Source organism: Phascolarctos cinereus, unplaced genomic scaffold (genome assembly GCF_003287225.1).
Source record: "Phascolarctos cinereus isolate Bilbo 61053 unplaced genomic scaffold, phaCin_HiC Scaffold_8;HRSCAF=390, whole genome shotgun sequence".
NCBI classification, from domain to species: Eukaryota; Metazoa; Chordata; class Mammalia; order Diprotodontia; family Phascolarctidae; genus Phascolarctos; species Phascolarctos cinereus.
In genome coordinates, this window is record NW_027556291.1 from 2,512,962 (window position 1) to 2,528,070 (window position 15,109).

General features: G+C 42.1%; 1 protein-coding gene across 1 annotated transcript in view; it reads right to left on the bottom strand.

The window, feature by feature from the left end:
* Positions 1-2,562: 2,562 nt before the first annotated feature.
* TEX11 (testis expressed 11) overlaps positions 2,563-15,109 on the bottom strand; it is a 148,176-nt gene continuing 135,629 nt past the window's right edge. The window contains exons 20-24 of the mRNA XM_020976509.2: positions 14,719-14,868; positions 13,894-14,002; positions 13,084-13,204; positions 3,788-3,952; positions 2,563-2,866 (exon numbers count right to left, since the gene is read on the bottom strand). Of these exons, the coding sequence (XP_020832168.1) occupies positions 2,795-2,866; positions 3,788-3,952; positions 13,084-13,204; positions 13,894-14,002; positions 14,719-14,868 (617 nt within the window). The 3' untranslated portion in view covers positions 2,563-2,794. The remainder of the gene's footprint in view (positions 2,867-3,787; positions 3,953-13,083; positions 13,205-13,893; positions 14,003-14,718; positions 14,869-15,109) is intronic.

Below are 15,109 nucleotides of genomic sequence, written 5' to 3' on the forward strand. Positions count from 1 at the left end.
CTGCTCATCATTTCTTATAGCACCATTGTATTCCATGACATTCATATACCACAACTTGCTCAGCCATTCCCCAATGGATGGGCATCCCTTCAATTTCCAATCTTGGCCTCCACAAAAAGAGCTGCTATACATATTTTTGTACATGTGGGTCCTTTTCCCATTTGTATGATCTCTTTGAGATACAGCCCTAGAAGTGCTGTTGCTGGGTCAAAAGGTATGCACATTTTTATAGCCCTTTGGGCATAGAGACTGAATATTCCTTTTTCTTTTTTTAGGTAATTGGGGTTAAGTGACTTGCCCAGGGTCACACAGCTAGTTAAGTGTCAAGTGTTTGGTCTGAGGCTGGATTTGAACTCAGGTCCTCCTGACTTTAGGGCCACTGCTCTATCCACTGTACCACCTAGCTGCCCTGAGACTGAATATTCTTAAGGCAGCTTCCTGAGCCCAAGTGAAGGCAAAGCAGAGAAAGAGAACTTCAGACCAATTTCACTGATCAATCTTGATGCTAAATAAACGTTTTTTTAAGAAGACTATAGAAATGCATCCAGAAAACAATCCACCACAACCAAATCAAATTCATACCACAGAAGCAAAAATGGTTCAATATAGGGAAACAATATAATTGATCGTATAAACAACAAGAAATGGCCCAAACCCCACAATTATTTCAGTAGATGCAGAAAACACCTTTGACCAAAAACAACCCCAAATATTTATGTTAAGAGCCCTAAAAATATAAAACAGGCATGGAAGGGTACTTTAACATGATCAAAAACATTTAAAACTAGATGACGGCATTGTTTGAGATGGAGAAACACTAGAAACCTTCCAAGTATAAAGAGGGGTAAAGTAAGGAGATGTCTTCACAATTATTTGAAATAATTCAAGAAATGCAAGCCATAGCAATAAAACAAAAGAACAAAAGTAAAAATCTAACTGGTATAAAGAATATAGAACCATCCTCATCTGCAGATGACTTGAAGGCATACTTACAAAACCCCAAAGAATCAGTGAAGAATTCAGATTGTATCTTCAGGAAGGTGGCAAAATAATGAGCATTTCTATATAATAGACCTCAGTGTGAAATGATGTGATAAATTCCATTCAAAATAGCTACAAAATACATAAACTATCCAGGAGTTAGTGGAGTCTACAGAGACTCATGTAAGACTTACATGGAACATTACAGAAATAAAGGGAAAGGGGACAATATGATTATAATGACAATGATATTTAAATTAATTTATAGCTCTAATGTTATAACAGATTGCCTAGGGGATTTTTTAGGCACAAGTATAACAATTTATTTGGGAGAACAGAGTCTAGAAGCTCAATGAAAAGTGTGAATGGAGTTGGTCCAACATAACAAATTCAAATTCGATTATGAATGGAAGTCATTCTAATCGGTACTATTTAAAAAACAAGCCAGAAGTAGACTAGAGGAAGTGATTAAATAAACAATGGCAGTTCAGTGTTTGACAGACTCTAAAACCAAAGTTACTGAAAATGGATTCAAATTGTGACATTGGCAGAAATGAGGGTTGAAGCAACATTGTCCAGCATGTGCCATCATGAGAAGCTTGTGACCTGAATATATAGAAATGAGAAGAGAACGGGAAGAGGTACCTCCACAACTAATGCTTGGGGAACAATTCCTTGCTAAATAAATGAGGAAAAAATTGGAAACATAGAAATAAGTGAATAAAACCAATTCATGAATACAATTAAGATAAAAAGAAGACCTGTATAGTGGGAAAAATGCTTCTAAATCTGCTTCTACTTGAATCAAATATAGATAAAATTCTGATATCTAAGATATATAGGAACTGACATGAAAACATAACACCTATTCTTTAATAGGTAAATAATCTCAAGGAGATGAACAGTTTTCAACATAATTGCAAATTGTAAGACACCACATGAAAACATGTTCCAAATCACAAATGGAGACACGTAAATGAAAACTACTTGCGTTTCACCTCACACTGCCAACTGGGTGTGGGAAAGCAGCACACTGATGAATTACCAGGAGACCCTATCAAGTGGTTCAACTGTCCTGGAAGTCAAAGAGAGAAATAAAGAGCCATTTTTTTGTTCATCAGACCTGTGATTTCATGAGAATTGTCAGGGAAGACGCGGGGTGGAGCTTGAATGATAGTCCTTCTTCTAAGCGTAATGGAATATCGTCCAGTCAGAAATGACAAATACACCTATCATGTCTCTCACCCAGCCCTTTACCCTGAGTCCTCTCTTCTCTGAGGAACTGGAAGTGGGAGAGGAAAGGATATATTTTTCCTACTTAGGGAGAATTTGGGAAGCATGCTTGACACGCGCGCGCGTGTGTGCGTGTGTGTGTGTGTGTGTGTGTGTGGTGTGTGTGTGTGTGTGTGTGTTTTGGGGATCAGGGGGAGGGGAGGAGGGATGCATTTCCTGCAGAGAATTTGAGCTTGAAGAAGACTCAGAGACAGACCTGGGAGGAATGGCTGAGGGCCCTCAACCACTTTCAAAAAATTCTACCATAAATGAACCAGAGATGAACGACAGAGATATGGCACACAGAAATGGCAAGGAGGAACAGCCACTTTTATTAGTTAGAACAATATTGGACACAGGAACTAGTCCTCAGAACAACAGAACCCAAGGCTTAAGAACATGTCTGCTGACAATTTTCCCTAATAATCATGTCATTTTAGTCAATCTAACCCCATAACCTTAAAACTTCCAAGAGATCATGAGAACAGACCTAGATGCTGTGTTACTGAGTACCTCCATGCACTCCAAGTTCTGGTAGCTCCTATTCTTCGTTGGAAGGCAAGCTCTTATCTCTCTCCACCTTGGCCAAGACCTCCCCATATACATCAGTCATCTGGGAAACAGAAACCCCAGCAAGCTTAGAGAACAGATAAAGAACCAAAGAGAGTGTCGGAGCTAAGTTCGCATGATGAGTTTGCGCCCCTGTGACTCCTACGTTCCCGAAGCTCTGGCAGCTGCTGGAGAGAGGAGGCTCCCGTTTTTCTTTGTCAGGGTGGGGTGAGCCCTATTGCATTAGGTCTGTGCTTCAGGGCCAGGCAGTGATGAAAGAAAAGTGTTTGCCCAGTGACTTATAACACAAACCATTGCTGGATCATATCATTAATTACCCCTTCAGATCAACTATCTTTCCCTACTAAGTCTTTCTGGGAGGGCTAGAACTTAGAGGCCTCAGTCAGTGCCACACTTCCCAATATGTCCTCGCCAACTTCTCTATCCAGCAAGTCATCCCATGTAGCAAAGAAGAAGAAAGGAGAAAAAAGATCAGTTCAGGAAAACTAACCATAGCATGAACCAAGCTTGAAAATATAGGTGCTAGTCTAAAGCCCGAGTCACTCCCCCCCCCAACTTGGTGCTAAGCTCAAAGTCATTAGGATGAAACTGTCACTGCTTTGGGCCAGGCCCCTGTCAAAGTGGCATTGAGAGAGTTTTTTAGTCCCTTCGTTGGACTGAAGCTAATCCTTTTCTCTCCATCCATTTAATCTTCCTGTTTCCCATCCTTAGAATCATAGAATCTTACTGCTGGAAAGAACTGAGAGCTCATTAATCTACTCAAAAGAAGGCATCTTCAGCACTCCTGACAAGTACCAAGAAGGCTCCATTTGAAGACTTCCTGTAACAGGAAAGTCACTACTAAAATAAGATCCTATATGGAAAACTCTTTGAAAACTTCAAAAGTGCTGTGTAACACAAGCAGCTATCAATGATAGCCCAGCCCACCTTTGGACAAGTGGCCTTTTTCTTGTCTCTATCTTACCTGCACTTCATAGCACTTCTTCATGGAGCCAAGATGGCCAAGAAAGCGAATTCCCAGGCCACACCACTTCTCAGCAGTTACATACATGCCCTCACTATACTGATAGACTCCCATATTCCAGGCTTTAGTCATAAGCCAAAGAATCTCCACCTGTGGGTATTCCTCCTGAAATGCAAGAAAAGCAGAGTTGGGACTGGTGCCCTTCATCTACAGTCTATCCCCAGTGGGCATCTACAGTATGTTCCACAGAAGATATTCACAGGCAGGTTGTGTGCAAGCTTGGCTCCCACTCACCTCAAAATAGACATGAGCAAGCAAAAAAAGCTCCCAATAGCTGGGATCTTTGGCTACTTTGTTCATTTGCTTCTGTATATTGTGTACCTAATCTGGCCCACTGAGCAACCTATTTTTTTTAAATTTATTTTATCAACAATCACTTCCAGAAGCTTTTGAGTTTTAAATTTTTCTCCCCCTCCCTCCCCAAGACAGTGTGCAATCTGATATACATTCCCATTAAACATGTTTTCACATTAGTGATGTTGTGAGGAAGAATTAGAGCCAACAGGAGGAACCACCAGAAAGAAGAAAACAAAACAGAAGCAAAAGAGAGCAAAGAGTCTGCTTCGATCTGCATTCACTCTCCACGGTTCTTTCTCTGGATGTGGACAGCATTTTCCATCACGAGGCCTTTGGAGGTGTCTCAGACCCTTGCATTGCCTGTCACCGTGTACGACGTCCTCCCGGCTCTGCTCACTTCGCTCGGCATCGGACCATACACGTCTTTCCAGGTTTTCCTGAAATCCTGCTCATTTGTTATAGCACAATAACATTCCATTACAATCATACCCCAATGGATAGGCATCCCCTCAATGTCCAATTCTTGGCCACCACAGAAAGAGCTGCTATAAATATTTTTGTACATGTAGGTCCTTTTCCCAGTTGCTGCGTCAAAGGGTATGCACATTTTTATAGCCCTTTGGGCATAATTCCAAATTGCTCTCCAGAATGGCTGGATCAGTTCACAACTCCACCAACAATGCATTAGTGTTCCAATTTTCCCACATCTTCTCCAACATTTATCATTTTCCTGTTTTGTCATGTTGCCCAGTCTGATAGGTGTGATGTGGTACCTCAGATCAACCTCTCTATTTCTTACCCAGTACCAAATTGTTTTGCTTATTACAGCTTTGTAGTATAGTACTGGTACTGCTAGGCCTCCTTCCTTCACAATGTTGGTTTTTTTTTTCCATTAATTCCCTTGACAATCTTACCTTTTAAGTTCCTCCAGATGAATTGTTGTTACTTTTTCTAGCTCTATAAAGTAACTCTTTGGTAGTTTGATTAGCATGGCACTGAATAAGTAAATTAACTTAGGTATTATTGTCATTTTTATTATGTTGGCTCAGCCTACCTAGGAGCAATTAATATTTCTCCAAATATTTAGATCTGCCTTTATCTGTGTGAAGAGTGCTTTATAATTGTGTTCATATAGTTCCTGTGTGTGTCTTGGCAGGTGGACTCCCAAGTATTTTATACTGGCTATAGTTATTGTAAATGGAATTTCTCTTTCTATCTAGGTGATGCAGGACCTGGAGGCAGAGGGTAGGAGGAGTTCATAGCTTCAAAGAATGTTACCTTAAATGATGACTAGGTAAAAGAACAAAGCAAATCAATGGCACACAACTGTATTAAAGAAAACTATAACAAGGCAATGTACCAATGGCGATAGCAGTCATTAGAGGAAAGTGTATCTTTCTGAACACATATTACCAAAAGACAGGAAGAAGACCAATGAATTGAGCATGGAACTATAAAAAATCAATAAAATCAACAAATTAATGATCCCCTAAACAAGCATAAAAGCAGAATTTTTAAAGCAAAAAAAAAAAGAAGTAAACAACTGTTGATTTTTTAAGTGAGAGGAAAAGTGATTTATCCTGATAAAAAAAAACAGAGAAGAAGGAATTTACAAGGATTGGAAGGGAAACAAAAGAAAATCATCAGAAGCCACTTTAGGGATGTGCTGGAGTCAGTTAGAAGCAGCTCCCATTGGGAGCAAGAATCTTTGAGGAAATCTGCAAAGGCTACAAACCAGGGTGCCCATTTAGGGTTTTACTGATTGTCTGGCCTTGAGAATGAAATGGAGAAGATGTTAATAATACAAATTACACCAAAAAGTGTGACCAGATATTAAACATTTATCTGAACACCACTGACTATACTCAATTATCTGCCAACTAAACTGAAATCTTAAATGAAAAGGGGAATTAAATATAAAATATCCAAATTAGCAAAACAAGAAATACAGATTTTAAATAATCTGATTTCTGAGAGAGAATCCCCAAAAGGGGGAGTAGATGTTCTTTGATGTCTTGTCCTGGGCCTCTTCTCCCTCTCTACTTTCTCTCTTCGAGATCTCAGCAATTTTCATGGGTGTGTCTCTCATCTCTATACAGATGACTCCCAGATCTAGATATTGAGCCTCAGTTTCTCCCTTAAGTTCCAGTGCGTAACTATCATTTGAAACCAGATGTCTCTGAGACATCTTCGACTCAATATGTCCAAAATTCAGCTTCGGATCCTTCCTACTAAACCTTCATCCCTTCCCCGATTTTTGTTAAAGGCACCACTATTCTAGTGTCTGACCTTTGCAACCACAGCATCATCCTTAAGTCCTCCCTCTACTTCACCCCTCTTATCCAATCAGTTGACAAATTATGCCACTTCTACCCCTACATCTCTTGCATCTGACCCCTTCTCTCCACTCAGAAAGCCGACATTGTAATTCAGGCCCCATTACCTCTCATCACTGTGAGAAGCACTGAAGGGATCTTGAGTGGAAAAAGTCGAAGAAGCCCTGACCTAGATTACTGTAACAGCCTCCAAAATGGCCTCCCTGCCTCCAGATCCTCCCCACTCCAGTCTAATATATACTGCTGCCAAAGTCATTTTCCTTGAACACAGATCTGAACATTTGATTCTACTACTTAAGCTACTCTATGGCTTCATATTGCCTACAGGAAAAATATATATATATACATATGTATATACATATATATATATATATATGTATATACATATGTATATATATATGTGTATATATGTATATATATATGTGTATATATATATGTATATATATGTGTGTATATATATATATATGTGTGTATGTGTGTATATATATATATGTGTATGTGTGTATATATATATATATATATATAAACTGTTCTTTTCTAGTCCTGCAGAACGTGGCCCCAACCCAGCTTTCCAGCTTCACTGGACATTATTCCCTGTCTTGCACTCTTGAGTCCAACCAAATTGGCCTTTTCTCTTTTACTCCATCTCTTGTTTCCATGTCTTTAATGCTTATTCTCCTTACCTCCACTTGTGAGTCCCTTTGCTCAAGCACCGTCCTCTACATGAAGTTCTTCCTGATCTCCCTAACTATAAGTTATAATTAACTACTTTCTATATATTTGGATCTACCAACATTATGTTTACTTGTATAGTCAGTGCCTAGCATGGTGCTGGGCACGTAGTTAAACACTTAATAAATAGCTGTAAATTAACTGATGGATTTTACAAGTGAATTCTATTAAGTATTTAAAGACTAAATAACTCCTATACTACACAAATTGCTTATAAAAAAGAAAGAAGGAAAGGACCACAAAACTAAACTCCTTCTCTAAAACATATATGAACCTGATACCTAAACTAGGAAAAGAGAAAACAGAAAAAGAAAACTATGAGCTAGTAACACTAATGAACATTGGTTCAAAAAGAGTTAATAAAATGTTAGCAAAACGAATACAATAATATATTTTAAAATTATTCATTATGACTAGATTAGATCTATACTAGTAATCCAAGGATAGTTCTACATTAAGAAAACTATGAACAGAAATAATCATGTTAATAAAAAAATAATGAAAACCACATGATTATATCAAGAGATGAAGAAAAAATCTTTAACAAAATGCAGCATTCATTTGTGTAAATAAATTTTTTTAAAGCACAGCAATAAAAGGATTTTTCCTTATCTATCTAAAACTACAACAAAGTATCTATGTAAAACTTGCAAGGCCTAGCATTATCTGCAACAGAGAAACACTGGAGGCTTTCCTCATAAGATCAAGGGTAAAGCAAAGATGTCCATTGATTATTATTATTATTATTATTATTATTATTATTCAACATAGTACTAGAAATGGCACCTATAGCAATAAGGGAAAAAAATGGAAGAAATAAACATAGGCAAAGAGGAAGCAAAATTTCTACTTAAAGATGACACAGTCATTTAACTAGAGAACCTTATCAAATCAGCAAAGAAAATTGAGAAAATGATTAGTATCAGTAAAATAACAGGATACAAAATAAATCCACAAAATCATCAGCCTTATTGTGTGTTACTAACAAAACTCAAGAGTAGCTAAGTGGCACAGTGGATAGAGTGCTGGGTCTGGATTTAGGGAGACTCATCCTCCTGAGTTCAAATCTGGCCTCAGACACTTCCTAACTGTGTGACCCTGAATTGTTGCACAAAGCCTTTCCTCCAGACAGAGTAGCAGGGCATTTCTTGCCTGAACTAGGGGTACAGGAGGAGAAGATTCTCTGAGCTGCTTCACTTCCCCTTCTCCTTAGCTACCAGTAAACGTCTTTGTGGGGTGAAACCCAATAAACAATGGTTTCTGGCTCCCAAGGAAGTGACAAGTGACACTCCATTCAGGAATGGCCAGGAAGCTTGGGATCTTCTAATTAGACTCACCCCCAGCTACACTACAACAAGCATCCTTGCCAAGCTGTTAACCAGCCTCTGCTTGGAGGCCTTCAGCTAGACCCATTTCTGCACCGCCCAAATTGTTAGGAAGTTTGTCCTCAAGTTGGGAGCTAAAATTTACCTCCCTGGAGCTCACACCAATTAGTCACAGCTCTTCTGCCCAGGGCCAAGTAAAATAAATCTAAACTCTAGAGCTGTCTGCCTCCTTCTACTGTGCCCTCTGGGGTGCCAGCTCTGTAGGTAACAAACTCCTTTTTGTCTCCCACTCCTTCCACCTTCTCAATCACTGAGACCTGGCTCCCCTTCCAGCCCTGGCTGCACTTGCACCATTATCCCTGACTCATTGGGCAAGGTAGGGGGTTTGGAATCTTCCTTGCTCCCCATGGCCACTTCCAGGTTTTCTCTCTACTCCCATCTGGTAGCTCCAGTGCACTTCTCTTCTCTCCTCAAAGAGTTCAGGGCCTGGCTTAGTCTCTCCTCTCCAACTCTTTTTTTTTCTTTTTGGTGAGGCAATCAGGGTTAAGTGACTTGCCCAGGTCACACAGCTAGCTAGTAAGTGTCAAGTGTCTGAGGCCAGATTTGAACTCAGATCCTCCTGACTTCAGGGCCAGTGCTCTAAACACTGAACCACCTAGCTGCCCCTCCTCTCCAACTCTTGTCCTTATACCAGGGAACCTTCCCAGTACCTAAGCTTCCTCAGCTCCCATGACCCCCTCCCTTCCATCCACCTCAGTTATGCACAGAGATGGCCATACTCTCGATTTTGCCATCACCCACAAATGTAGCACCTCCACGCTCATGATGGCTGGAATTCCCTCATTTGATCACAATCTATTGTCGTTCCACTTCTCCTTCTGTCTTGCAACCCTAAACCCCGTCCTTAGTCCTCACCTTGACCTTCAACCCTTTGACCCCTCAGCTCTTTCCCAGACTGTCACTGCCACCCTGGCTACAGCCTCCTCCCTTCACCATCTTGACCCCTTGGTGAACCAGTTCAACTCTACACTGTCTTCTTCTCTTGAGCTCCTTGCCCTCTTATCCTACCACCAATCTTGCCCTGCCAAGGCTCAGCCTTAGATTACTCTCACCATGGTTTCCTTCCCTCCTATTCTCATGATGTTGAGCAAAACTGGAGAAAATCATAAAACCATGCTAATTTCGTCCACTACTGGGTCCTCATCGCTGCAAGGCAATCCTTTTGATCCCACTCACCATTGCTTCTTTTCCAAACTTTTTCCTCCTTCCTCCTCCTCCTCTCAGCTGAGAACCTTGCCTCATATTTCACTGAAAAAAAAATGGAGGCCATTTGCCAAGAGCTCCCTCTTCTCCCCTCTTCCTCATCTTATGCCACTCAGATACTTCCCTCCCCCACTCCATCTACTCCATCAACCATGAAGAAGTCACCCTTCTTCTGGGCAAGGCCAAATCCTTTACTTGCACAAGGGATTCCTCTCCATCCCATCTTCTCCAGCAGATTGTGGCCTTTATCATCTCCACGATCTCACTAATCTTCAATCTCTCCCAGTCTACAAACATGCTGATTTCTCCCTCCTCCTCCAAAAACCCTAATTTGATGTATCCATCCCCTCTAACTATTGTCCCATATATTTCCTCCAAATTGTGGCTTAACTCTTTGGTAAGGCTAAGTCTCTACAGTCTGGCTTCTCACCTCAACATTCCAAGTGGAAACACTCTCTCCCAAGTTACCAATGATCTCTTAATTGCCAAATCCAATGGCCTTTTCCCAATCCTCATTCTCCTTGACCTCTCTGCAGCTTTTGACACTGTCGATCACCCTCTTCTCCTCGATTGTCTCTTCTCTCTAGGTCTTCAGGACAGTCCCTCCCCAGGTTCTCCTCCTCCCTCTCTGACTGCTCCTTCTCTGTGTCCTTTGATGGCTCCATGTCCTGGTCACACTTAGTAACCATGAGGGTCCCTCTTCTCTTTTCTCTTTATTTTACTCCACAGGGTGATCTCCTCAACTCTCATAGATTTAATGAGCACCTCTATTCTCAAGTGATTCTCAAATATACTTCTTTTTGCTGACCTGCAGTCTATCATCTTCACCTGCATATCAGACATCTTAACCTCAGTGTGTCCAGAACTGAATTCATTAGCTTTTCCCCTAAACCCTTCTCCTCTTCCACCTTCCTTATTACAGTAGGGGGCAACACCATCCTCCCAGCCCCCCAGGTTCACAACCTAGCAGTGATTCTGGACTCCTCATTATCTCTCCCTCCCTCCCCCCATATTCAATCTATTGCCAAGGACTACTGATTTCACCTTTGCAATATCTCTTGAATGCACCCTCTTCTCTCCTCTGACACTGCTCCGACTCTAGTGTAGCCCCTCAAATCACCTCACTCCTAGACTAGTGTAACTGCTGCTGGGGGGGGGGTGTCTTCTGGCCTCAAGACTCTCCCCACTCCATTCTATCCTCCACTCAGCTGTCAAAGTGAGCTTCCTAAAGTATCAGTCTCACCATGTCAGGCCCTCCTCCGACTCAATAAACTCCAATGGCTCCCTGTCACCTCCAGGATCAAATACAAAATCCTTTGCTTAACATTCAAAGGCCTTCCTACCTTTCCAGTCTTCTTACACCTTACTCTTTGAAACATACTCTTCCATTCAGTGACACTGGCCTCCTGGCTGTTCTACACAGAAGACACTCCAAATGTTCCTGGCATTTTCCTCAGGGTGTCCCCAATGCCTGGAATGCTCTTCCTCCTCACCTTTGCCTCCTGATTTCCTTCAAGTCCCAGACAAGATCCCACCTTCTACAGACTTTAGTGGTCCCCCTTAATTCTAGTGCCTTCCTTCTGAGATTTAGCCCCAATTTCTCCTGGCCCAAGCTCGTTTCTACATGGTTTGCATGTTGTCTACCCCATTAGATTGGGAGCGCCTTACTCTGCTCAAAGGGCTATAAAAATGTGCATACCCTTTGACTCAGCAATAGCTCTTCTAGGGCTGTATCCCAAAGAGATCATAAAGACAGGAAAAGGACCCACATGCACAAAAATATTTATAGCAGCTCTTTTTGTGGTGGCAAAGAATTAGAAATTGAGAGGATGCCCATCCAATGGGGAATGGCTGAACAAGCTGTGGTATATGAATGTAATGGAATACTATTGTGCTATAAGAAATGATGAACAGGCAGACTTCAGAAAAACCTGGAAAGACGTGTATGGTCTGATGCTGAGTGAAGTGAGCAGCACCAGGAGAACATTGTACACAGTAACAGCCACGTCGTGTGATGACTAACATTGATAGACTTAGCCCTTCTCAACAATGCAAAGATCTAAGACATCTCCAAAAGTCTCAAGATGGAAAATGCTGTCCACATCCAAAGAGAGAACTATGGAGTTTGAATGCAGATTGAAGCATACTGTTTGCTATTTTTTTTTCTTTTTCTTGTTTTGTTTTGTTTTGTTTTCTCTTTCTGGTGGTTCCTCTTATTGGTTCTAATTCTTCACAAAAGACTAATGTGAAAATATGTTTAATAGGAATGTATATGTAGAGCCTATATCAGATTGCATGCCATCTTGGTGAGGAAGGGAGAGAGGGAGGGGGAGAAAAATTTAAAACTCAGAAGCTTCTGGAAGTGATTGTTGATAAAGCAAAATAAATTAATTAATAAAAAAAATTAAAAAAAAAAAGATTGGGAGCTCTTTGATTCAGGACTGTCCTTTGTCTTTCTTTGTATCTCCAGCACTTAGGACAGTGCCTGGCACACAGTAGGTGCTTAAGAAATGTTTGCTAACATATGATGCCTCTTCTACGTGACATGTCTTAGATCCCTACTAACTCTTCTGTTCTCTCAGTTGAACTCTCATGATCACTGTCCTACATGCATTCTTTGGAATGCAACATCAACGTGCCTTCTAAAACTGGGGTCACCTGTGCTTGCTCTGGACTCAACACTTCTACTAATGTGCCATAAGTTGTATTTGGTTTATTAGCTGCCATGACCCCTGGTGGCCAGGCAAGTACTGCTGGCAGTAGTAGAGGAAGGAGGAACTGTCTCCAGCAGCTCTGCACTAGGGCCTGAATTTGAGAATAAGGAGAGAAAAATCCAGGTGAGACTGAATCTGGGACTCAGCTGCAAGATTGTCTCTACCCTGCTTGAGGCCATTTGGAAGCTGGAAGGTAGAGTTTTGAAGTTAGTGGCTTTTAATACTGACTCCATATTGTCACACTCACGTGACCTTGGGCAATTAATTTAATGACAAGGAAAATTTCACCTAACACTTCTCCAAAGAACACAGAGAGCTCTAGCAATGTCTCATGATGGAGGGATTTTTCCCTCAGGCTCAGCAGTACCTGGAATGGAGACTGTCCTTTGACCTGGACTGCTGACATGCCATAATAGTGCTTCTTTTATACAGAAGGTCATAAGGATGTATCTGCCCTGAAACAGACTAAGCAGAAAACAGGAACCTGGGTCCATTTCCAATACCCCTTCTTCTTGAGGTTTGCTTTCTGTACCTAGCATCATCATGTATGATCTATTAGCTTGACTTACTGAGACACGGATCACATGAAGAGCATCTTCAAAGATTCTCCAAATTTCTTGCAGGGGACACATATCTGTGCTCAATACCCCATCTGGCAGCAAAAGATTAATGAAGCTGTGCAGACATTTGCTGGCAATCACAACAGAGAACGGACCATTGTTTAGAAGACCAATGAAATGAGAGCTACCCAGTATCCCAAGCCCAAGTGCAAGTTTCAGAAGGGCTGCCCCGGGGCCCTGGCTAAGTGCACATGCCTGAAGTGACGACTGTGCTGCCTCAGCCCACTTGTCACCAACACCAGGCCTTTGCCAAGAGTGGTCATTCTGTTTTAGGAGTCACTCCAACTCAAACAGGCAAGAAAGTATAGGATCTTAGCTGGGAACCTTTTCTTGGTATTCTTGGACAGGGAGATTGTAATGAGACTTTTCAGAGGAACTAAGTATCTTAGAACTCAGATAATAGCCTGCGCTTCTGCGGGTTGCCCACTGCTCAACAAAAGGCACAAGGCAGTTGCATATTCTCCTAACACACAGACTCCCTGTCCTTCCCTCCTTCCCCTTGGTCTTGGAGGGAAGGGAAAGATCCAGGAATTGGGGGGAGTGCTGGGCCCTGACTCCAGCACAAGCTAGTCAGCACAAACCTCACCCCAAGATTCTCCTATCATCTCTGTGGGCCTCTCAGCCCCTCTCCTAGTGCAAGACGTACAAAGAGGACAAGCACTTTGTCTTCTGCTGCTCTTTCTGCCCAGCTACTGTTTCAAGTGACCTTGGCCCCACAGCGAGGACTCAGTACTGCCTAACCTGGACTGGCTCCCTCACCTGAACTTCACAGCATCAATGGGTTCTCCTTGCAGGTAGAGACACAAGGCCATTTTCAAGGCCTTTTTCGAGACGTCTGGATAGTGGGCAGGGTGCTCCACTGCTACAGCTTTAAAAACAAGAGTGAAAAGCGAGGTCTCAGTAAAGATAGCAACATTCTCTGAACATCAGCCACAGTCACATGTCCATCACAGCCTATGGCCTCCTTGAGCAAGATGGTTGGAAATCAATAAACTCGTTTGCTGCAACAACAAATCCATGGATGCTTTCTGAGATAGCTTCTTACTTCTGTTGTCTAGAATCTCTCCTCACTTCATTCAACATTCAGTGAGGACTTTTACTCTGTGTGTGTGTGTGTGTGTGTGTGTGTGTGTGCGCGTGCGCGTGCGCACGTGCAGAAATGAACGAAAGATGGGGAGTTCATTTGGAGAGGGTTCCACTCACAAAGAAGCAGATCAGCAAGGAGCCCGAGTATAGAATCATCCCCAAAACGGAGAAAGAGTGGCTCAATGTGGCATGAACTGATGCAAATCAAGAGAACAATGCCCATGAAGATTCCAGGGGCCTCCTCATCAAACACTTTCCTCCTGCTCTCACTAGGGGTGAGCATGGAGTATTACATATGTGTAGTTGCCAGGGCAACTGAAAGCTTCTTTGTCCTAAGAGAGGCTCTACTGTGGGGTGGGCAGGGCTTTAGCGAAGGGACAATGGTAAAAACAAACAAAAACAAGAAAATAACAACAAACAAAGAAAGGCTAAGAGCTAGGCCCCAGAATGGCCCCTCCTCCAGGAAGTTAGCAAAGGCAAAGCAAACACAATCCTTACATGCAATCGTTTCTAGTATTTTGGTCTCTAATTGAGGCAGCTCCCACACAGACTCCAGGAGGCTGGTCAGGCCTGCATCATTCAGCTTGGCTCTGGCCTCAATCTCATAAAGGAGAAGCAAATTCTCAGTTGGATCCTTGGAGCTGTCCCCTGAGGAAGAGGTAAAAAAGCCAGCAGCCCAGTGACTGTGGCCCATTATTCTCTCCTGCTCTCAGCTAGGGAGCTTTGCAGGAGGAAGAAAATGAATTTCATTTACAACTCAAAGGTTATTCCAGCCCCCATGGACAGATTTCTCCCCGCTAAATCTCTCAGCCCCCAATTCACTTCAACAACCTGGCTACATTCACTAAGCAGTGCCCACGCTTCCTGAAGTCACTGCCAGGTTTACCAC